General features: G+C 31.9%; 1 protein-coding gene across 3 annotated transcripts; it reads left to right on the top strand.

Annotated features, from left to right (window-relative positions):
- Positions 1-7,249: 7,249 nt before the first annotated feature.
- Positions 7,250-14,313, top strand: LOC106104669 (cysteine and histidine-rich protein 1-like). 3 transcript variants are annotated; one of them, XM_013284792.1, is made up of 8 exons: positions 7,250-7,426; positions 7,841-7,968; positions 10,882-11,048; positions 11,375-11,543; positions 12,145-12,345; positions 12,787-12,892; positions 12,967-13,091; positions 13,536-14,313. In XM_013284792.1, the coding sequence occupies exons 2-8, from the start codon at positions 7,950-7,952 to the stop codon at positions 13,628-13,630; spliced, it is 882 nt and encodes a 293-aa protein (XP_013140246.1). In that variant the 5' UTR covers positions 7,250-7,426; positions 7,841-7,949; the 3' UTR covers positions 13,631-14,313. The 3 variants fall into 3 exon arrangements, with proteins under 3 accessions (XP_013140246.1, XP_013140247.1, XP_013140245.1); XM_013284793.1 differs by having other exon boundaries at positions 7,313-7,328; XM_013284791.1 differs by lacking the exons at positions 7,250-7,426; positions 7,841-7,968 and adding an exon at positions 8,631-8,873 and having other exon boundaries at positions 13,536-14,312.
- The last annotated feature ends 8,727 nt before the right edge of the window (positions 14,314-23,040 follow it).

Here is a 23,040-nt window from a genome sequence, read left to right as displayed (position 1 = left end):
CACTTCTCCTTGCTATGAGTCTCCTCTACCGTCAAATCCACTTTTCCTTTCCATCCTTTTTTCTTTCAAAGAGGCTGGAAAAGGAAAGTGACTGAAATTAGGCTTCCGGCACCACACTCATCAGACGAAACGCGGCATTGTTTCCATTTCATGCCTGTCTTCTGTGGTATTATTACTTCTGTGACATGTGTCGTGGTATTATACCGGGCGAACCGGCGCAAAAAGTCAGCAGTAGTTAGGAAATATAAAAGGTAACTAGATCTGGTAATTAGAAATGGCAAGTTTCGAGAATTACATCTAAATGTTACTACACTGGCCCAAAAAGATGTTTTGATTCGTATGTTCGTAATTCGTAAATTCTATGGCAAACGAGTTTTAACTTATAAATTTATATTTTAATTAAATTAATAAAACAACATATAAAATTTGATACGTACATTTAATTTGGAAATCCCTTTGAGATTGCCGTTTTCCAAATAAATTCATTAAAAACAACGCCACAACCGCAAAGCGCCATTATCGGATACCGATTCTGTTCGTAAATTTACATTAGCGTTGAAAGTTTGTCTTAATAACAATTTTGTTGTACACAAAGCGAAATATATAAAAGTTATCTAAATTTAACTTAAGAAATAATAAAAATCTAACTCGGTAGCATTTTTTTAACTACGTCACAAAACTGTAAACAATCAATTGGGGGTTTTAAATTTATGTCCTACATAGATGTCAAATTTCATCAAGATCCTTTGAGCCCGAGATTCCTAGTAACAAATATCCATCCATCTAAGCTTTCACTTTTTTTAATATAAATAAGATTTAAATTCAGAAATGTTTGTATGCATTGTTGTCATCCAAAAATTTTAAACGTAACAGGTGTTTAATTCTATAATCTGTATGACTTCAACTTCTATTGTAAATATTTAAAATTTCCACAAGGTATAACGGACACGAAAAACTTTGTAACTCGCTGTTCGTTGATCCTTACAGAAGCACTCTGATCTCAACAAACTTTAATGATACTATTAGTTGCAGCTTAAACGTACCCTTTACTGAATTTACTAAGCTTATACCCTTATTTTTGTTGGAACTTTATCCTGGAATCATATGTAAAGTAACCCTTTTGTAACTACTAGCTTTCGCCCGCGAATTCATTCGCGTGAAATTAAAAAAAAAGTGAGTAGTCTATGTGTTCCCGATTATCCATCTATGACAAATTTCATCGACATCTGTTTACCCGTTTAGGCTACAAACCCTAACAAACATCCATCTAAACCTTCGCATTTAAAATATTAGTAAGATTCTTGTTGTTTGTTAAAAATATAATAGATTTTTTTAAATCCGTCACACTTCCTAAATAGATTATTTGATAAACTGTTATTTCCCTGAACGTGAATACGATATATTTTGTTCAAATGATGGCATTTTGTAATGATAATAAATAGCCGAATTACTATTTCAAATTTAATTTACCACACAAGTATAACCCGAAGAGTCAAACTTCTTATGGCTCTCACATTTTTCTTTCTTCCTGTAAATATGCAACAATTGTTTAAAGAACGCGATGTCTTAACATATGTAGGGTTGGTAGCTAGTTTTTTTATACTTAGTTTAGGGTTTTGTAATGAAACAATCTTCCCTTGATAATCTAATATTATTGTATTTTTCTTAAAAATACAAACAAGTATTTTATTATAATATAAAACATTACAAAATTAATTAACAATACTTTAACGTATTTTTATAAAAATGAATAACTCTGAATACAGGGTTGATTAAATGTTTTTGTAGGAATGATATTGCAGTGCAAAGCCACGGTTACATTTAGAACAATGGTTTGTATGAGATCTCGTCATATGGCATTACAACATTGTAAGTACGGAGTACAATATTTTTAGAAAAATATTTGTATTAGTTCGGACCAGCCGAGTACATTGACAGACAATTATCCACTTAGAAATCCAGCAGTGGAAACCTCTTTCTATAAAGAATTAGAAGCTATGAATATTTTTGATCATGAAGACCACATAAATGCTTTTTTTGAAGAATAACTAGAATAATATGTACAATTGGAGAACTTAGCGGTTTTCCTCCCAAAAAGATGAATGAATGTGAACCATAATCAATTGAATACAGGTTTTAAATTTGTTTGTACGAATAAAGATCGGTACATGCCTCTTTACCTCATTGCAACCTAATTGGTTATTTGTAAGATGTGGAGTTTGTCTTGTTGTAAGGAACATGGTAATTTTTTGTGTAAGATCACAGCGGATTGCCGCGACTGTATATTATCAAGTAAAATTTCCTTTAGTTGTCATTTGAATATAGTTTTTAAAAATTTAAAGATATTTAATGGGGCAAATACAATATCTAATGTACGAACTCTTTTGGCAATAATGAAATAACATTAAATTTAATCTCAGTAAGTGTAAAGTTATCATATGTTGCTTGATTAAATATTGAGAAAAATATATCTTTGCAAGTACTTAAATTATAATTTTACTAGAAAATATAATTACTTATAATAAAATAAATAGTATTACCATTTTACAAATACTTTAAATTAAGTCAGTTCTAAAAGACAAACATACAATTTTGTTAATAAAATTATCATTTGATCTTGATGCTACTCAAAAATCCTTACACACTTTTATAATTAACAGAAAATTTGGAGATCTTCCACACTATAATATACTAGTATTGTCACTGTTTATACCAGGAAAGTTACATTGCACATAAAGTACCACAAATAAGAACTGTTCATAGTCTTAACTCCACCAACGCTACGGACAGTACTCCATTAGTTGGGATATAGAACATGGACGTAGGCAACATTCGTCTATGTAATTTCTCATATACCTTTCACTAAGAAAAGTTGCTCGATTCCCTTTATATTGGATCCCCGAAGAATCCCCATCACTAAAGCTGTCTATACAAAGATATGATATAACATTCGTAAGAGATCGAGCACATATTTCCTTCACCACCATATTTATTATCAACGTTTCACCACTCATCACATTTGTACAAATACACATTCCGTATAAAATCCATTGAATTTTCATACTTGATAATAAGCACATTTTTATTTCGAATTTCTTGGCAATTGTTTATTCTAACGGAGCAAATGAGAAACTGGAGTTCCGTCTAGTATAGTATGTTGATAGCTCTCATTAAATAGAATTGATAACCTGTGTCAATTATGACAACTGTACGACATTCAGTTCAAAACAACAAGTGGTCGCCTCGAGATGTTAGGGCGTGTGCACAGCAAGCTCTCTACAAGGAAAACGATTATCAAAAATATATATCAAAGATGCAAATTCCGTACATTTATTTTTACAAATGAGGAACCTCTGGGTTAGAAGTGTCGTCAAATGTAGAGCCTAAGATACATGATTTTATGTACGAGGCCAATACTGCACTTATGACATTTGCGTTTATTTCTTTATTAAAATAAATAATATTGCTAAGAGCGTCGGAGTTAAACACTTTGATAATTTCGCTACGTTCGCTACGCTACGTTCAAGTATTTTTTGTTGCTACCTGTGATTTAGTGTATATACGTTTATCAAACCCATAACATTCATATTTATTTTGTGTAATTATGTAATTTATTAATAATGTCTTTTTTAACAGTTACATTATTTGTTAAAAAAATCTATTAAATTGAATCTTCAAAATTAATGAGAAAGAAAATGTAATCTGTCTTTAGTATAATTATTTGTACAAACTTTGTAAGAATTGGTTTTCCATAATAAGTTATTATGTCGCCTGCACGTTTCAATGAGGTGAACATCTTGTAGGGATCAATGTCTCCATAGTTACCACGTGTATCGGATTCCTAAAGATCTGTTGATTCTCTTGTTATAAATAGATGTTTGATAACGCGTTGTTTTTAGTTTCATTTGTAGACTACGGGGACACTGCGGCTCCCTCGTGTGTGCTAACGTTATCAACTAATTTATTGACCTCAAATATTTTGTGAGATAATACAAGGCCATCGTTGAGATGTGAGAATATTGAAGTTAAATTACAAAGTAATTGCTATTAATATTACTAAATATGTTGAGTTTATGATCATTTCTATGCATTTTTAAAAGGTTAACAACATCTGACACGTTCCTATTTATATAACGTCGTTTAAGATATATTCTCTAGATTTATGTACATATTTGTGCTTCTTACAATGCATACAATTACTCTCCCTTGTCTGTATTGTGCGCTGATGTCTTATTTTGTTTGTTTTATGTTTAAGCTCTTTGAGAAAAGGACTAGAAATTTCTGTACGTTTCGAAATTTCGGGATTTTTTTACATTCCTAGATAATTAGATACTGTTTAGTTAAAAACATACTTTTGTTATTTCCTTAGAAAAGTAATATCATGTGATGACGTGTGTATTCTCATAACAATTAATATTGATAAAGAAATATAAAAAAACAAGTTTATCTGACTCATCTAATGTTAATCTCACACGCCTACAAGAATCTTTTTTAATTGCCTATCTCTTAAAATTAAACTGTTTCAACATAATTTAAAAACTGATTTTAAACTCACTTACAATTGTTTTTAGCCTTTAGATTTGCGTATACGTATGTTATTTACTATTTCGCGTGTTTTTCTGTTGTTAGTTTTTTATTCAAGTGCCCTGTTTCCTGTGATGTAATGAAAATTACCAAATACTATTAAAATCAATGACTGTATATTTTTTTCTTTCATTTTTTAAATTTGTTTCTTTTACTTTTCAAGCACAACCTAGTTTCTTTTAGTACGAATAATACTTTTGCTACATACTCTGTGGTTTTGTATGGTTCTCTTTTTAAATTTCCAATCTGTGGAATATGTTATGTTACATTGAGCATCAAAGCAAAAGACCAGAACGAATATGAACTTTATTGAGTCAATATAGGTCCAGTAGTCTAGAACTGCAGCGACTGGCTTCAGTATTATTTTCACACGCTCGTTATTCAAAAGTTTAATCGAGTGTTTATAGTAATTGTATTATGCGCGCCGCGTTCCGCTAGCTATTGATTTTATAGCGAGCCCGTGCGTGTCAATACATCGGCACGTGAAATGTGTCGAGCTTGCAATCACGAAGCCGTTTTCGCATTGTCAAGTTATTTCACAGAAATTCAAGCCAATTACCTCACATTTGTCGTTTGGTCCGCATTGATTCGATTATGTAAATCTTATCTTACTAATATTATAAATGCAAAATGATGAATAGATGTTTATTGAAATTTGTAGCCTAAACAGCTGATTAAAACTCGATGAAATTTGGCATACATGTAGAGGAGAGTCTGAAAGAACACAAAGTCTAAACTTTCGTTTTTTTCATTCCATACGGACAGATTCGTGGGCGTAAGCTAGTTTTTATTTAAAAGACTAATATTTACTTCTACTCTCTTACTATAATTACTATCTTACTAATATTATAAATGCGAAAGTTTAGATGGATGGATAGATGTTTGTTAGAGTTTGTAGTTTAAATGGTTGAACGGATCTAAATGAATTTTGGTAAAGATGTAGAACATGGTCTGGAAGAACACATAGGCTATTTACTTCTGTTGTTCTTTTAATTCCACGCAAACGGAGTCGCGGGCAAAAGCTAGTACTAATATAATAAAGTGTAAACAAACACTACTTTGTGGCGCAAGATATCAGCAGTTTCAGCATATTTTTGATTAACTAATTCTTTTTTTAATAAAAATATCTACACTTACTTTACGCTCTAGACTATTAGTATTCACGCTATCAAACTTAGAGGGTAAATAAATAATGCAGGAAAGATACCATAACCTGCTACCAACATCAAGAAAGCAAGGTTGCCATGATTTGTCATCATGTCATAATATTTTTTTCATAATTTCAAGCGGATGAAGCCGAATGGGAACAGCTAGTTTAAAATAAGGCAATAGACAGTATATAATAGTTAATTCAATAATACTTTTCATACTGAACAAAATGAAAATACAGTAAAGTCATACATACCTGATATTTTGTTTTTTCAATCATAACGACGTCATTCAAAATCTGTAATTCACGTATTTTAAATAAAAATCCTGGCCAGAGTTTACATACGTTTGTACGAAACTAATACACAGTATATTCTATGTTTTGAATATTGAAGTAATTTTGGTTCTCGTCTTATTACAATTGTTTGTTAAAAGTAAATAGGTATCCTATTGTTAATATGTATCATGTTGAAGCAATTACTCGCAACATTATCTTGAATTTAGTCCATGATTAACTATCGTTGGTGCATCTGACGTACTTGAGTCTAATCATAGATAATCGATTTGCGTAAATACAATGCGGCGTTTTCAGATTGTTATCGTTGTACCGCATTTCTGTAAGGTATTTCATTTTCGTCGGAAATTTTAATTCAACAAACAAAAAAGGTGACGTAACCATATCGTCTGCACATTTTAGCTATGTTTTAAAAATGGAAATAAAATCCGATGTCGACTTTTCTATTGAAAACCATTATGGTAGTTCTCCTGCCACAGGTATTCTACAACTTTGATCAGATCGTCGAATCAATAATAAGAATATGTTTAAGAAGTGACCAGAAAACTGCTAGGAAGATGATTTTATATTGCTTATCATATTGTAAAGTTGAGAGATTTGCCATTTAGTATTTACTAGCTTTCGCCCGGGAGTCCGTCCACGTGGAATTAAAAATAACAAAAGTACCCTATGTATTCTTCCAGAATATCCTCTACATCTATGCAAAATTTCATAGAAATCCCTTCAGCCATTTAGGCTACAAACTCTAACAAACATCCAACCATTTATCAATCTAAACTTTCGCATTTAAAATATTAGTGTGATTGAAATAACTCAAAAACCACTGGGCTGATTTCAAAATTCTTTTAGCATTAAAAAGCAATTTTAACATTAAGTAACTATTTATAATTTCAGGCGAGGAACAGTAGTATATAATTGTATCTGCAAATAATCTCATGCTTATATATAGACGGTCAACTAACAACTTCAATAGATAAACTGAAGTAAAAAAACTATTACAATGACTAAAGCAAAATATAGACGTATAAGGATCATGTATCACAAGAAATAGGTAAAATAAAATCTTTATTTTCAAATATGTACTTATGTATATAATAAACGAGTAACATCAGCCCGGACATTACAAGCATATAGATAACATTAACAATTATATTGGCAATCCCTATATACTAGATAACTTTATCACATTGGTTTATTTAATATCTCTATCCGACTATAAAATCTCTGCATTCGTTTAGAATCGCAAAATTAAACTTTAGTACAACTGGCAAAAGGAATAAAAGCGAGACATTTAGGAAGTGTAATGCGATTACCCAAATTAATATTAGGCTAACAGTTGTCTTTAACTCATTGGCACGTTTGTACAGACCACATCTTCTTTGACAGGCACAGACTAAGGTCTAATTCCAGCGTAAACAGTTGTTGTTTGTTCTTTGTCAGGACGCTATAATATTGTAACTGTTAAAGCGATAACGTAAACAGATATTTGAACTAAGTGCTTCTCTTTCTTTGCTTTGCTTTTCTTTCTTTTTTTCTTTTATTTAAAAGTGTGTTTTTTTATTTTATTACTTTTTTATTTCTGTATAGATATGTAATTAGTACGGCCGGTTACCCTAGTGATTAAGATGTATGTTACTTGAGTGCAAAGGAGCCAGCTGAAAATCAGCGCAGGAACGGCTTAGTCCGTCCTGCATACGCTGAGCTGGCTACCTTTTGCCACGAATATGTCACCTTTAGAATAAGTCTTTGTTATCTAATTTCTATTTTGTGGCAATAAATGCATTTTCATTTCATTTCATTTCATTTCTCCAGATAGAATCATCAAAGGTAGAAAAGTCACATGTTCGTGTCGTTGTAACAAGTTATTGGATTGATTAGTTACAAAGGCTAAAGACGTAAACATTTTTTGTGAATATACTCTATGGAAGTACCTATTGAACGTAAGTAATGTTAATTTCCATTGCCGAAATCACACGAACATATTGTTATCTCTGTTTTTTTGACGACAATGAGAGAGATGGCTGTATGTTTTTGTGTAAATGTTTCAGTGGTCGAAATTCATGTTTGTATTGCTCGACTCAATTGATTTTTGTTACAGTAAAATAATGTTTCCAATCTGCGTAGTGTTTTCTAAAACAGATTTTTAAAATATCTATCGCGAATTTCAAGTTTAAAGTGTACTGGTACATTTTTTAGAATGAGTTTTCATGCATTTTTAACATTGAAAATGTATGTTTTCATTTACGAGTCCGAAAAGCGATATTTCTTTAATTAGTCACCATTTTATTATTTCGACCCTAAAGTATGCATAAGTTCTCTTAAAATGTTTCGTGAAGATTTTTTAATTAAAGTCACGTAGAAAGTATTAAGAAAATCAATACAATGCAGACTTTAAAATTGTTATACTACATGTAAAACGTCACGTAAGAAAATAGCAAAGAAAAAACAATCAGAATTAAATATTCAAAATTGAACCTAAAATATGCTAGCAAACGGTTTAGTTTTAAATTAATTAGGCCAAGAACTCTCTAGTAATTGGTCAGAAGCGGGTGAGTGCGGCCCTAGCGTAGCAGTAACCTTGTCGTTTTAAATTAAATATAGACCGACCGGCCAGTGTCGCCAACACCTCGGCCACAATCGCAATCGCCTCCGTGATATGTACACTAACATCTTATCATTGAAAATGTTTGAACGATTAGACAATAATCGATTTACGTCCATACGTTTGTTTCTGAAATTGTTTAATAATTCGAAGTCGGTGTGCCGCGGTGTGTTCACGTTCTAAGTGTGGTGCTTGTATTCGGCATGTCGTCGACATCGACGTCGTCACTCACTGGGAGGAAGCGTTAGTAATTTTTAATTTACAAATCTATTGGAGAGCTCATAGATATGTGAATGAATGTGTCTCATTTCTTTAGACAGTGTTCAGTCACATGTTTAGACGTTTGTGCTATCATGCGATTTATTCCGGCTCTATTTTATATTTCAAAAATGTACTGTAAAGTAAATGTATAGTTTTTAAACTATATTTAATATACATTAATATTCACTTAAATTCGAACAACATAAATTTTTCTTTCGTCATTATATCTTTGTTATAACTATTCCAAGGCCTTAACAGATATATTTTTTTAATTTAAATTTAATTTGAAAAAAACAGAAAGACAACTGTTCCATAATAGGATGTAGAACCTTTGTCAAATGACCTACTTACGAAGGAGTTAGCATCGATAAATAAGTTGGTCGTTGACCTGTCCAGTACATAAGTGCTTGTTTAACATTTATTTATATCTTGTTATATATTTCTTAACATCCAACTATGACACAAGGGTATCAGGTACCTAGAAGGCTAGGATTTTAAATATCTTATAGATATGGAAAGCAGCTGATTAATTCTCAACATTTGGAATTTAAATGTTTGATTTTTTTTTAAGAACACGTAAATATGAAGTAGCGAGAAAGGTGAGAACCATAGAGCGATATAAAACCTCTATAGGTGGATTTCAAGATATACATCGTGTATCCTGCATATGTTTTATTACATTTGGCAGTCGGATTCGTTCATATCGCTGTAAAGCTTTTAGTCTCCGATACGGTGTGTATAGGGTTATGCTATTTCACACGAGGATAGAATAATGAAGCAGACGAGTAGACGGTGCAGTACTATTGTGTGAACGTTCGTTTTCGAAACTATTCTGTATCGAAGCGTCCGTTTCAATGGCTGTACTGTTCTCTGCTGCCCTCCTGTGTAATTAACATTACGTCCGTGTATCACGAGATTAAAACTGACGTTAGAGTGCGTCTGCACAGCTCAGATAAACTGCCAACTGAATGTATTGGCGACGGATCTATCGCTGGGTGTCAGCACTTGACTTAGTATTTCAATGCACGTGTATTAATATTTCTTATACATGATAATAACGACACATGTTAAATCGGACTTTATAACTTTTTACGAAAATGTTTTTATAAGACGTTGTAGAGGGTATAATAGTTAAATTACAGCGGTCGTTTATTGTTTATTGTTCATTAATAAAATGTAAATCAGTATTTTCTTGTTCATCTATACTAACATTATAAAGAGGAATAGTTTGAATTTTTGTATGTATTGAAATAACACAAAAACTACGGGACCGATTTCAAAAATTCTTTCACCATTATAAAGCTACGACATCCGTGAGTAACATAGGCTATTATTTTTATTATTTTTTTAATGTCACGGGGACGAAGTCGCGAGCAACAGATATTAGAAATGAAACTAATTACCCTATCGGTATAGTTACTATTAGTGAACTAGTGTTCACTGTTATTTTTCATGTATTCCTGATGTAAACATCATTACTACCATTGATAAATCAATGGTATCAATAAATCAAATTACTACCATTTGATAAATCAAATGGTAGTAATTTATTTTCATCTTTGAGACTAAGTATTAATGAGTTTAGTTCAAAACAAGTATCAAATCAAAACGTTAGTAAACTCAACTCCATCGGATTAGTGAATGCTGCAAATTAATATAAACGTGTTGCATAATTTGGTATATATTATACTAGCTGTTGCTCGCGACTTCGCCTGCTTGAAATTAAAAAAAAACAGTCTATGTTACACTCAGATAAATTACCTTTCTGACTGTGAAAGAATTTTTAAAATCGGAACAGTAGTTTTTGAGTTATCTCAATACAGAAAAAAATACAAATCTTTCCTATTTTATAATATTAGTATAGATAGATAAAACTAAACGCAAAACCAATAATTTTTGAACACATATAAAAACAAATGACTGTTTCGCCTTGTGAAACCAATGTAATGATATTTAATATCATTTGTGATTAATATTTATTTGCTTTCAGTGGTGCTTAGTACGTTATTAGAAACGGATCACTACGAGAGCCTTATTAAGGATTTGACGTGTACAAAATGTGCAAAGTACATGAAACCTCCGATCCACCTGTGCGTTGATGGACATAGCTTGTGTGGCCCTTGCTTTGAGAAGAGTTATCAGTGCCATCTATGTAAGGTAAGACCACTCAGTATATATAACTGACTGAACCTGCTAGTGATGTATATGTACACTTTTATTGTATATCCATGTTCTACTATTTGATAAGGAAAATAAAAAATAAAACTAGAGAGGTAAAAGTTTAATCTTCAATTTAAAAGACATGTCATAAATGTTACTAGTTACTAGTGTTTATTTTTGCTTCCATAAACAATAATTTTGTAGATCTAATTAAAAAAAATGATTAAATCAGACTTTACTCATTACGTAGATATTTAATCAGACGTATATTTCCGCTATTATTTTGCCAATGAATTAGTTTGTGGTTATTATTTTTTTTATAGAAAGAGTTCTCTCTGGTTCGTCCGATGGTTTTGGAGTCTTTGGCGAATAAAGTTTTGTTCCCGTGCACTAATGCAGGATGTCCGAAACACGCGAACCTGCCGATGCTGGAGAAACACATTCCCCATTGTCAATTCAGAATCATTAATTGTTTTATGGCACGAGTTTATGGTGAGTAACTTAATATTTTATAAGCAAAACTAGAATTTAAAAAAGTACGTAGCTTGTGTTCTTCTCAGACTATGCTCTGCATTTATGCCAAACTGGCTGTTCCCGTGCGGCTTTATCCGCATTAAATTATAAAAACTTTATTTCATTGTTTACATTTGTAAAATTTTCAATTGCAAGTGTCAAAATTACCTTGCTTCCTTAATGTTGGCCAGTTGTAGTTTATGGTCACATTCCCACGTGAAGGTTTTCTTTCCAATTTGTTTACCCCCTAAGCTTAATAGCATGAAAATATATAGCACAAAGCGTATCGTAAGTGCAGGCCTTTTTATTAAAGATAGAATATTTCAAAAATATGCTGTGAATGCTGACATCCTACGCCACAAAGTAGTGTGTGTTTACCCTTTATTTTATTAGTATAGAAGTATAGATTTAATCGAGGTCCGTTCCACAGTTTAGGCTAAAAAGTCTAACAATCACATTTATAATATCAGAAAAAAAATTATTTTTTTTTATAGACACAGCTTATACATATTTAAGTCATTTAAATAAAAATATATGTACTTTAATAAAGTATTAATTCATTTGTTTTAAATCCTTCCAGGTGACTGTTCGTGGGAAGGTCGTGCAGGGGAATGGATGGATCATTGTTTCCTTGAACATAAACAGAAAGTGACGGAACTACCGTTTATTACTGTTAAGGACAAATGGGATGCAAAGAGGACGGAACCTGTACTTAATTATTTCCTTATGAAATGTTACGAAAGAGTGTTCAATGTTTATCAAATCTATGATAAAAGAGGAGGTATTGTTTCTGAAGCTATTAACAAAAAAACATTTGAATATTAACAGCTTGGTTTCGAGTCGAACGGAATAATTTGGAAAACGGATTTAAAATGAAGCAAAATTATTGTTCAAATTGTTTAAACAATAGTTTTAAAATGTATTACAAGTTACGTTTGCCAAAAATGTCAATTTAGATTAATTTTATTCTAATACTTTCTTTGATTGTTATAGAATTAATTGATTTAGTTAAAGATTTTATTGTTTATACTAATATTATAAAGAGAAAAGATTTGTATTTATGGATTATTTTATGTACAAATAAATCTCAAAAACTACTGGACCGATTAAAAAACATTCTATTAAAGAGCTTCATTTTTTGAGTAATTGTTTTTTATAATTTCAATTTCGCTCGGACGAATTCGCGAGCGGGAGCTAGTTAATTATAATTTTAATATTCCAGGTAGAATGATGTGGACTGTTCTGGTAAACGATGATAATGCTGATAAATTTTATTTCGAAGTTGATTTATTTTTACCAAATATACCGAGCAAAAGAATCGTCTACAGGTAATTTTTATTTAACGCTAACAAAATGAAAACAATAATATTAATGAAAATTTTATTTAATATTGTCATTTTAGGCGACCCTGTAAATGCGAAAAGGATGCAGATTTCTTAGAACACACACAGAACGTGTACATTCCGGTTGAAAATGTTTTTTCAATGCTAGATGACAGCGAATCGATGAATTTTACTGTAAGAATTGGTAAGTTCATATTCAAAATCAATTCTAGAATATAATTTTAATTAAAAATAAAAACGTAGTTGTATTAACTGTCACGTTAATCATAAAGTATTAGCTTATTGCGCAGTAATTCCATTAAACATCTTCTAAAGAATAAACAAGAAAAGCGCGGTAGACGTTGGTTTATTTATTATAGTAAAATTTTGTCTAAATAACAATAGCCATAACTGACATTCTGTATAAGTTGACCAATCAAGTTAGTAATTTTTACAAAACAATAGCTTTGCGCGCGACTCCGTTCGTGTGTAATTAAATGAAAATAAAAGTGAGTAGCCTATGTGTTCTCCCAAGCTATCTACGTCCATACTATATTTCATCGAAATCAGTTCAGTTTTAGGCTATAGACTGTAACAAACATCCATCCATCTAAACTTTCGCATTTATAATATTAGTATGATGTTTTAGGTGAAGTTGAGAATTTGCCGATGCTCGAAACTCCTACTGGAAGTGAAAGTTTAATTCTTCTTCATCATGAGGACGTGAAAGATCAAATTCATTAGAACAGACTTGGGAACTACAAACTAAGCAGTGCAGAGGCTAGTTATCATTTGTTTTAATGTTATACTGGTCATTTTTTTAGTTTTAAAATACTTTGAACATAGTGTTTTAAAAAGATGTACTTATTTATTGATAGTAATAGGTAGAAAAATGACTTACGTATTTAGTGTTTATTACAAGCCCTTGTAAACGATTTTTCGTTGAATAATTACAAATAGAATTACTATTTTTAATGTCAAAATATTGTGAAAATAAAAGAAGAATACGAAACCAGTGAACACATTACTCCCCTTTAACCACGAAAAATGTAGTTTAATACCATCCATCGGATCAAAGAAAGTTTGAGTTTCCTCTCCTTAATTCTTGCTAGAATAAGATAAAGTTTTTATGTCGTTGTTTGTTTAACAAGGCTTTCCTTTTTTATTACCGTCGCGCGAGCAAAATGTTGTTACAAAAAGTATTCACAGTCGCATTACCTAGCAGTTATTAAAGATATATTTTTAATCTGTCCTCGTTTTTTACAAGAGCTTATTCCGACTTATAATAAATCCGCCAGTCTTCATATTTAGGTTATGATATCGACACTGGCATTAAAGTATTTCACAATTGTAAGAAAATTTTAGCAGGTATTATTTCTGACTTCGGTTTGAGTTAATCTAAGTAGACGTTAATAGTGCAAATTTAAACATTTTAATTAAATGTTATTTTTCTTTACAACAGAAAACATCATAAAATATCTCATTTTACTAGTAATTTCTAGTTTATGTAATCGACAGTGTAAGTTAGAGACAAGCGTCTTAAGTCACTTTCCTAATGTTTTATTTTGTAACCAAAAAGCCCTTGAATATAACTTGAAATATTAATATAATAGTTTATAAATTCCAAATAATTTTTAGTGTAATTTCTCATTACATTGTCATTAGTCATTATACCAAATTTATGTCTTGAATGATTTATAGTTAAAAATTCGCCGAGGTCATTTATCATATATTTCTTCAGCTAAAACGTCAGAAATTATGAAAGAAGATTGACGACCTTTCGATTTTACGGAAAAGTCTAGCGCGACAAAAAATTATGCTAATTAGTTGAGAGGAAAAATTCTTACCAAAGCTATACAGTATTATATTTACGGTGTTAACATCTTCACTTCTACGCTTAAATTTTGTATAAAAACAATTTTAATTAAATTTATAAAAGCTTATATATAATATAGATTAAATAAACGTCTAACTACAAATTGTATCCCTATATAAACACTATTTCACGTAGCCCCGAGCGAGAATTGTCGGTGAGACAATCTATAGATGATAATAGAATTTCGGACCGTATCATGTGCGACGGATTGCCGCGACTAAGCCCGCAGGCGCTACAGATTTGAACACCTCTAATATTTGATATTAACATGAAGGTAATATTTTACAATAGCTATTTATTCTCGGAGCCGTCATGCTGTTCAACAGAATAAGGACTTTAGTAAATTTTGAGGAATTAGGAATACATCAGTGCCAAATTTCATCGAGATTCGTTAAGCCGTTTTAAAATATGTAATTACAAATCCATCCATCCCTAAGTTAGCATTTGTAATAAATAATAATTAAAATATGAAGTACAGTATGTAATGCAAGTAATAAAAAATATCTATTCGTTAAAAACCTGACTTAGATACACATTCTTGGCGATCTCTTCTAGTACACTTATTGTAAATAAGCCTTAAGATTTCGTAACTTTTATTTAAGCTATAAAAACAAAACATCACGTCATATCCACGAAGTCTAAAAATATTATAGATTTGGTACGCTTCTACCACTGATGTATTTTCACGATACGTCCTATTAAATACCGACACCGCATTGAAAATATATCTAAAAGCTATTTGTCTATAAAATCCGACACCTGAATGTCCAAACGTCAATTTGCCTGTCCCACTAACGGTACTGGTCAGATGCGTTCAATACAATTTTAGTTTTAAGGGATGTTTCCAATAAAACGGCTATACACAAGGGACATCCGAGTCACAATTTGATGGCAGATGATTCCCAGATGGACGTTACCGAGGAATTTTTCATGTTATCTTTGAAAATAAAATTTTTACTTAAAACAGTTCTTACAAAACTTAAGGAAAATTCTATAAAACTCAGAGTTTCAAATACATTTTAGCATAAATCTACGTCACACCTCTTGTATCTTGACCTATCATCCAATTATCCTGTGCGACTTTTTACAAATCATATATTGGAATGTAGGCTTTCGATTTGTGGTCTTGACCAATAAATAGTACATCCCTGTACCGAAATCTACATAGAAACACGTTTAACGACAATCAGCGGCAGTCAAAGGGTTAAAAGAAGCGTTTAACTAAACAGAGTCTTACTATGTTTTCTTGGTAATATTAAGAGTTAACTGTAGCTTTATTTGAATTAGACATACTTGTTTGTCGTGTTTGTTAAGGATGTCATTTCGTGTGTAGGAAACTGCACTTTGGTCCCTGATTTTATGACAAAAGTTACTTCTCCCCCTTGTTAAGCAACGAATGACCACCACAGCCTATTTATGTGAGAATGTTTTCCTCTTTAACACGTTAAAGTTTTTATGTCCTGGGGGAAAAGTTTTCTAACTGCTTTGTAACGATGTCGTGGCCAAAAGGACGCCAGAAAATATTGTCATCCTGTCAAATTCATTGCTCGCTAAATCCAAAGTTAAAACTGAATATTTCTACAACAATGTATTCTATAATTTAGTGTTTGGAAAGTTTTCATGTTGACTTCTCGCATAAAATATCCATAAAAGCTTGAAAGTGTTGTTTGAGCTTTTAAAATGATCTTCGTTGATAAAGAAAATTATATAAATTTTATACAACGAAAGTTTCTTCTAACTAGTTTATGAAAAATTATGGTTTATTTCTTGCTACAGCTTGTTTTTTATGGTTTTACATTTGTTATAGGTTTATAGAGTTTACTATTTTTGCCTTTGGTATAAGAATTTTTGCTCGCGAGTTTTAGAATCGTATTTCTATTTCCTGGAGGAATAAACTGAATCTATCGAATTGACGATAGCGAGATGCATAACGTGGATGCAATTGCATTTTGATTTGATTTGTTCTCATATGGGAGATATCGTATTCCCTTATGAAAATGTTATTTTCCTTATGATGTTCTATGAATAGTAATGATTCAGTTATCTTATTACGAGATACATCAAAATTAAACCTATAGTAATTTTTATAAGAAAAGAGGATACGACGAGGATACCGACCGTGGAAATCCATAATATCAGAAAAATTACAGAATCGTTAGCGGCCTTTGATTAAACTTAACATTGTAAAAAAGTTATCTTTTGAATACGTCGAGGCCAGGTCTAATTTACGCACCTTATTAAGCTATTTTGTATCTGTATAAAGGTTTGTTATAGCACAACAAACAGACATAGTAATTTAGATTTATTACACTGTTATAGCGTATTGTTTGTGAATGTGATAACTTAAAGTTAGCCTACGTTGGTTGTTATTCATTACCAAAACATGTTACGATGCTCCTATCCCTCTTTAATTTATCCCTTAACCGCTTTTTATCACACCCAAGAGACCTGACTCGTAACGCCCAAGACTCGCAGGGTTAACACTGCTGTGAGGGTCAGCTGTAAATTGAGAAAACGACAGAAATGGCTGACTTTATTGAGTTTGCCGCATACTTAGATTTAAGTAGCAGTGGAAAACAATAAAGTTGGTTTTAGGGTATACTAATTTTTTAAGCTTCATGTCTCTGAACAATACGAATGATGACAAAATTTTCTGATGCGATTAATAATCAGACTTTGACATAATCTATATCTATACTAATATAATAAAGCGTTAAACACACACTTCTTTGTGGCTTAAGATATTAGCAATTACAGCATATTTTTAAATAATTATTTTAATAATAAAAAGTCCTACACTTACGTTACGCTTTAGGCTATATATTTTCACGTTTTTAAACTTAAGGGGTAAATATTTTGGAACAAAACCCTAATATGGGAAAGAGACCATATTCTGCTGCCAACACCAAGGAAGCAAGATTGCCGTAGTAAGGTAATTGGTATTTTGACATTAGCAATTGAGAATTTGAGAAATGTAAACAATAAAATAAAGTTTTTATAACATCATGCGAATGAAGCCGCACGAGAAAAGCTAGTTTGTAAATAAAGTATGTGATATATGTATTAGTGAAGCGGAAAACAGTGCCTTATAATAGAATACTCATATAAATTAAAAAAAGTTTAGGGCTACGCATAGAACTTCTTCACGAATGAGGGTTAATTAGTAAGCCCAATCTGTTCACTCTTTCCTCTAATAATACCGCTTATTAAATCACTAGCATACGCCTGTGACTCCGTCCGCGTGAAATTAAAAAAAAAACGTGAGTAGCTTATGTATTCTTCCAGACTATGCTCTACACCCATACCAAATTTCATAGAAATCCGTTCTGCCGTTTAGGCTACAAACTCTAACAAATATCCATCTAAACTTTCGCATTTAGTATGATTGTTTATTTTATCAAATTTTTCAACAAGTAGTTATAGATTTTAATTATCTTTAGACAATGAACAAAACATCTTATCGTATTCAATAACCAGACCAATGTTAAAGCAGCCCTTATTTAACTATCTAATATCTCCAATAGACGGGCCTTTGTCACGATCCAAGTCTTCAAACATTTACTTCTATTTGCACTTAAATAGCGAGGCTTTAATTCCAGTAAACATTGTTCGGGTATAATATTGCTTGACAACATTTTATCCGAAAATTGCTTACGCGGGTATTACTTGTGGTGGATGTATTTCAGACACGAAAACAAATATTGGGGGAATCGCCCGGACATTCATATTCGACTGTTAATCAAATTCATTACGGAACATGTTAAAATACCCAAGCTTAATACAGTAAAAAAGGAATAAAAGTCATTTTCCGAAGTTTTTAATATGCTGATTTAGGTAATAATAAACAAGTTAAAACATTGTATATCCAGATAAATGTAATACTAAAATATTTAAAAACTACAAAACAAAAGGCATTGTAATAATTTATTTTGAGGAATAATTCTATGTAATCTGAACTCATCATCAACTTGCCCTTATTCCTTATGAAGGGTCGGTACAGTTTTCGCTGCCCTTCCATAAATTTCTATCAGCCGTCATATCTGAATCCACTGGCTTCTAAAGCATATCCTCTTTCACACAATCCATCCATACTTTCTTCGATCTTCCTCTACCTTTGTGACCGTCAACTTTCATTCTTAACATTTTCTGGTATATGTCCTCATCGTCTGTTCGCATAACATGTCCATACCACGCTAACCTTTTGCTTCACAAGCGGATCTATGTTTCCTGAACTAATAGGTTAAAATGATCTCGATAGCAAGTCTTTAAAGACCAAAATTTTCTTATACTAGGAGTATAATATGTTCCGTGTTAGTACTAAAACAATTTCAAGACGACATTTAATATGAAGAAGGCAGCCAGCATACAACAATGTTCTCTTGTTAACGATAGTTTGCAGTTCCTTTGTTCCATTAATCAGTGAGACACCAAGAACATACAAGAGCTCTGTGTAGCGAAATTCTTATGAATATGACGTCGCCATTAAAACAAAAAACGTTTTGTTTTTCGCCTTTTAAGAAAACCGTTCTTTTTCTTTATTTCCGTTTATTACAATCTCTAACATTGGCTTGGAATTATACGCGGAAAGGACTTAATTCTTACAAATCTTACTAATATTGTAAATGCGAAAGTTTAGATGAATGGATGAATCTTAAGAGTTTGTAGCCTAAACTGCTGAACGAATCTTGATGAAATTTGAGTTGTCTGGAAGAACCCATGGGCTACTCTCTTTTTTAATTTCATGCTGGCGAAAGCTAGTTATCATTAAAGAACAATATTGTGGTGAAAAGAAATAATATATTGTATTGTAGTAATTTACGAGGGTAATGCGTTACTGTCCACCAGATGGCAGGCACGACGTTTATCGTTTGTCATGCTGGAGTTGACAGAGTACTAATGTATTCTCAAGTGGATGTACACTCTGAGCCCTTCGCGGTGTTCAATTTGCAGACAAATAGACATTTCCTTGTTTACAAAAAATATATATTTTTGTGTTGTAAACACAAAAATATATATTTCACAAGGACAAGTCTATATTTTGTATTTATGTTTTTCTATTTCTGTATTTTTCTGCACAGTAAAATGTCTATTTTTCTGTAAGTGAGAAAGTGTATCTTTAGAGACATCACCACTTTTTGCAAGAACTAGGTAGCTTTGAGGTGCGCAAGCTAGGCGATAATACTAAAAAAGCAATCATACTCGTGATTACTGACTTATAATGTGATACAGACCTATTTGAAAGTTGCATTCTATTAGTTATTGTTCCGCGTGATCTCAATACGTACTCAAATGACTCGCCTTTATGGTGGGACATCGACAGATTTCTCGATAGTACATTATAACACACTCCTATTTCTCTCAGTACTAATGTGTGCACTGCCTTAATAACTTATGTTTATTTTTCCTCGATACTCGAAAACAGTTCAGAGCAAACAAAATAAATGATACGCAGAACAACAATTTTGACTCAAGAATGCACAAAGATTCAATAAATGGAAGGACTAACCAGCGCCTAGAAACATTATAGTGCAAATCCAACTATGTAGTTAATAATTTTTATAACAGGCGATGGCTAACGATTTTGTACATTGATTTTTGTATACTGTTAACGAGGCTTTTGAGACTCATTGTCTCATTGTCATATCGTCTTTTGTATACGTATAAGACGGGGGAAAATTAGAATGTCTACATTTAACATGTTTCAGATACGCCTCTTTATTTAACTTTACTGCAATAAATCGACAATCTCGAAGTTATATATTCATCTAATGCACCCTCAACCGATACTGACGCTCGCTTACGCAACATAAATTCTCTTCGGCTTTCTTTTCTTTATATTGTACTAGCTATCACCCGCGACTCCGTCTGCGTTGCTTTTTAAAAAACAAAAATGAGTGAGGCTATGTGTTCTTCCAGACTATCATCTGCATTTACGCCAACTTTCATCGAAATATATTTAGCCGTTTATGCTACTCTAAGAAACATCCTTCTAAAGTTTCGCATTTATAATATTAGTAAGTTGTAAATATAAAAGCAATTGTATGACTTAATCGATAATAATAATCAAAAAAACGTAGTAATTATAAACGAAAATATTTGCTACAATCATGAATTATCAGATTATTTATGATAAAGTTTTTAATACCAGCTAAAACACAGATATCGTTTCTATAAAAGTCTACTCAAACATTTTATGCAATACATTTTATAAAATACTAACTTTATAAAAAGCGACCTTTCACAGCTGTAACCCCTCGAGCAAGTCCCTAGATATTGCGTTTGCGTTAAAATTGTATCGTTTTTATAGATCCTGCTGTTAAATATTTTATGGGTCCTTTGTCCGTAAGAAATCAAGTTGGGTCGAATAATAATAAATACTCCTTTTAAACCTTTGAGGAAAGTCGCCCTTGTAGCCTTCGAGGGAGGTTATTTTATCACTTACTTGCTCTGGTACTGTATATTTTACGAGATTTAAAAATGCTTTTATAGATTACTAGCTTTCGCCCGCCACTCAGTCCGCGTGGAATAAAAAAAACAAAAGCTAGTATGTGTTTTTCCAGACAATCCTCTACCTCGTGCCAAATTTCATAAAGATCCGTTCAGCCGTTTAGGCTACAAACTCTAACAAACATCCATCCATCCAAACTTTCGCATTTATAATATTAGTATAATAGTATGAAGGAAATTAAACAAATTGATTAACGGATTTTAATATGTAGTTTGGTATTAAATTCAAACAGCGGATTTAATTAAATTATGTAACAACTTAAATAGTACAATACTTTTACTTTTAAATAACTTAAGGTATAAAACACAAGTCACATAAATACCAAAATACAGTAGGATTCTGTCTACTATAGATTTCAAGAAAACAAAACTGGTACAAACCAGCTATGTCATACTCGACCGCTTATCTTGAGCTTTAACCTATATATCTTTAAAAATACGATTATATATATCTCTTTATTCTGATTTAATGCCGGTGCCAACAAGATAGTGCGACGAAACTACATTAGGTGAGGTGACGCGAGAGACAGACGAGTTCGGGCCCCCTCTCCCTTTGCTACTCACGCACCTAAGAAAACATGGAGCAAAGAAATATACTAAGATGTTCTTTCTATCGTATTAAAGAACGTCTCAATTCTTATGTTGTATATTACAACGATACAAGTTTTTAAATTGCTGCACTTGAAGTTTCCAGCCGAGCCATACTAGAATTTCTTGAATTTAAACTTGAAATTAACTAAATGTTATTCTTACAACACTTACAGAATATTTCACATATCAAGTAATGAAAAATACAAATGCTTTGAATTATTCTAAATTCTAAACTTAATAAATATGTCGTATCCAATGTTTTGGTTTCTCACATTCAAGAGGGAAAGTCATTGGGGAAATTTGTGGGGTGCGTCGCACCGGCGGCGTGTTTTCACTCCAGTCAGTATCGTTTTCGCTCATGCCGTGAGAGGGCGTCGTTCGCGTTTCACCTAAAAGATTTTACATACTTCATTACTAGCTAAACATCGAAATGGGCCGTTATATATTCAAATTCAAATACAATATCAATGTTCTGACATGAATTTTATAACACAACCACTTTACAAGCACGCCAAACTATTAATGCTGTTGTGTTTTGGTCTGGCAATTCTACTCGTCAGTATTTTATTTCGCATTGAAACCTTCGGTGGAGACTTTCAGAACACGAAGTTGCAAATGCAAAAGAATACAAGTGAATGCGTGTCTATGACAAATGAAACCTTCTCGGAACAGAATAAAACGAGAAGGAAGGAATACCTGTACCGACTTTTGACAAATACAACTCGCTCTCTCATACAAATGGAAATAAAGGCCAGGCGACTGGAAGAAAATATGCGTAGGATTAAGGAAAAGACAGCGGATTTATTGTGGAAAAATAAGGATAAGGCGTTGTGGCATATTTTATTTAAAAATATCAGCAGACATGTATCAATACGACATCAATTTCACCAGCACTCCAGTCTCAATCGGATCATGCAGGATAGTTATGTGCGCACACATCGACCTCCAACTCGGAAAAGAAGATTGTTTTAACTTTAACACTGCTTCTTTCATACTGACAGTTCTAATCAAGTGTTGCAATTAAATATAAAATGTCGTACACACTTATTAAGATAAAAAATTAAGTGTTCGTTTATTTAGTGGTGTATGATTTGTTTTTTAGGAATGGACATTTGTCAATTTTATTTTATGCGTATGAAATAATTAAATTACGAAGAGTTATGTTTCTTCAAATCATTCA

The sequence above is a fragment of the Papilio polytes genome, unplaced genomic scaffold, assembly GCF_000836215.1.
Source record: "Papilio polytes unplaced genomic scaffold, Ppol_1.0 DF823510.1, whole genome shotgun sequence".
Classification (NCBI taxonomy): domain Eukaryota; kingdom Metazoa; phylum Arthropoda; class Insecta; order Lepidoptera; family Papilionidae; genus Papilio; species Papilio polytes.
The sequence above is the reverse complement of the archived record's forward strand: the minus strand, read 5'-3'. Positions and strand labels throughout refer to the sequence as shown.

Excerpts from the sequence above, each read along its gene's own strand:
- LOC106104669 (XM_013284791.1), top strand. The coding sequence starts at position 8,834 with ATGTCGTCGACATCGACGTCGTCACTCACTGGGAGGAAGC. Across the intron at positions 12,893-12,966 it reads AGCAAAAGAATCGTCTACAG|GCGACCCTGTAAATGCGAAA; the intron begins GTAATTTTTATT and ends TTGTCATTTTAG. Across the intron at positions 13,092-13,535 it reads GAATTTTACTGTAAGAATTG|GTGAAGTTGAGAATTTGCCG; the intron begins GTAAGTTCATAT and ends ATGATGTTTTAG.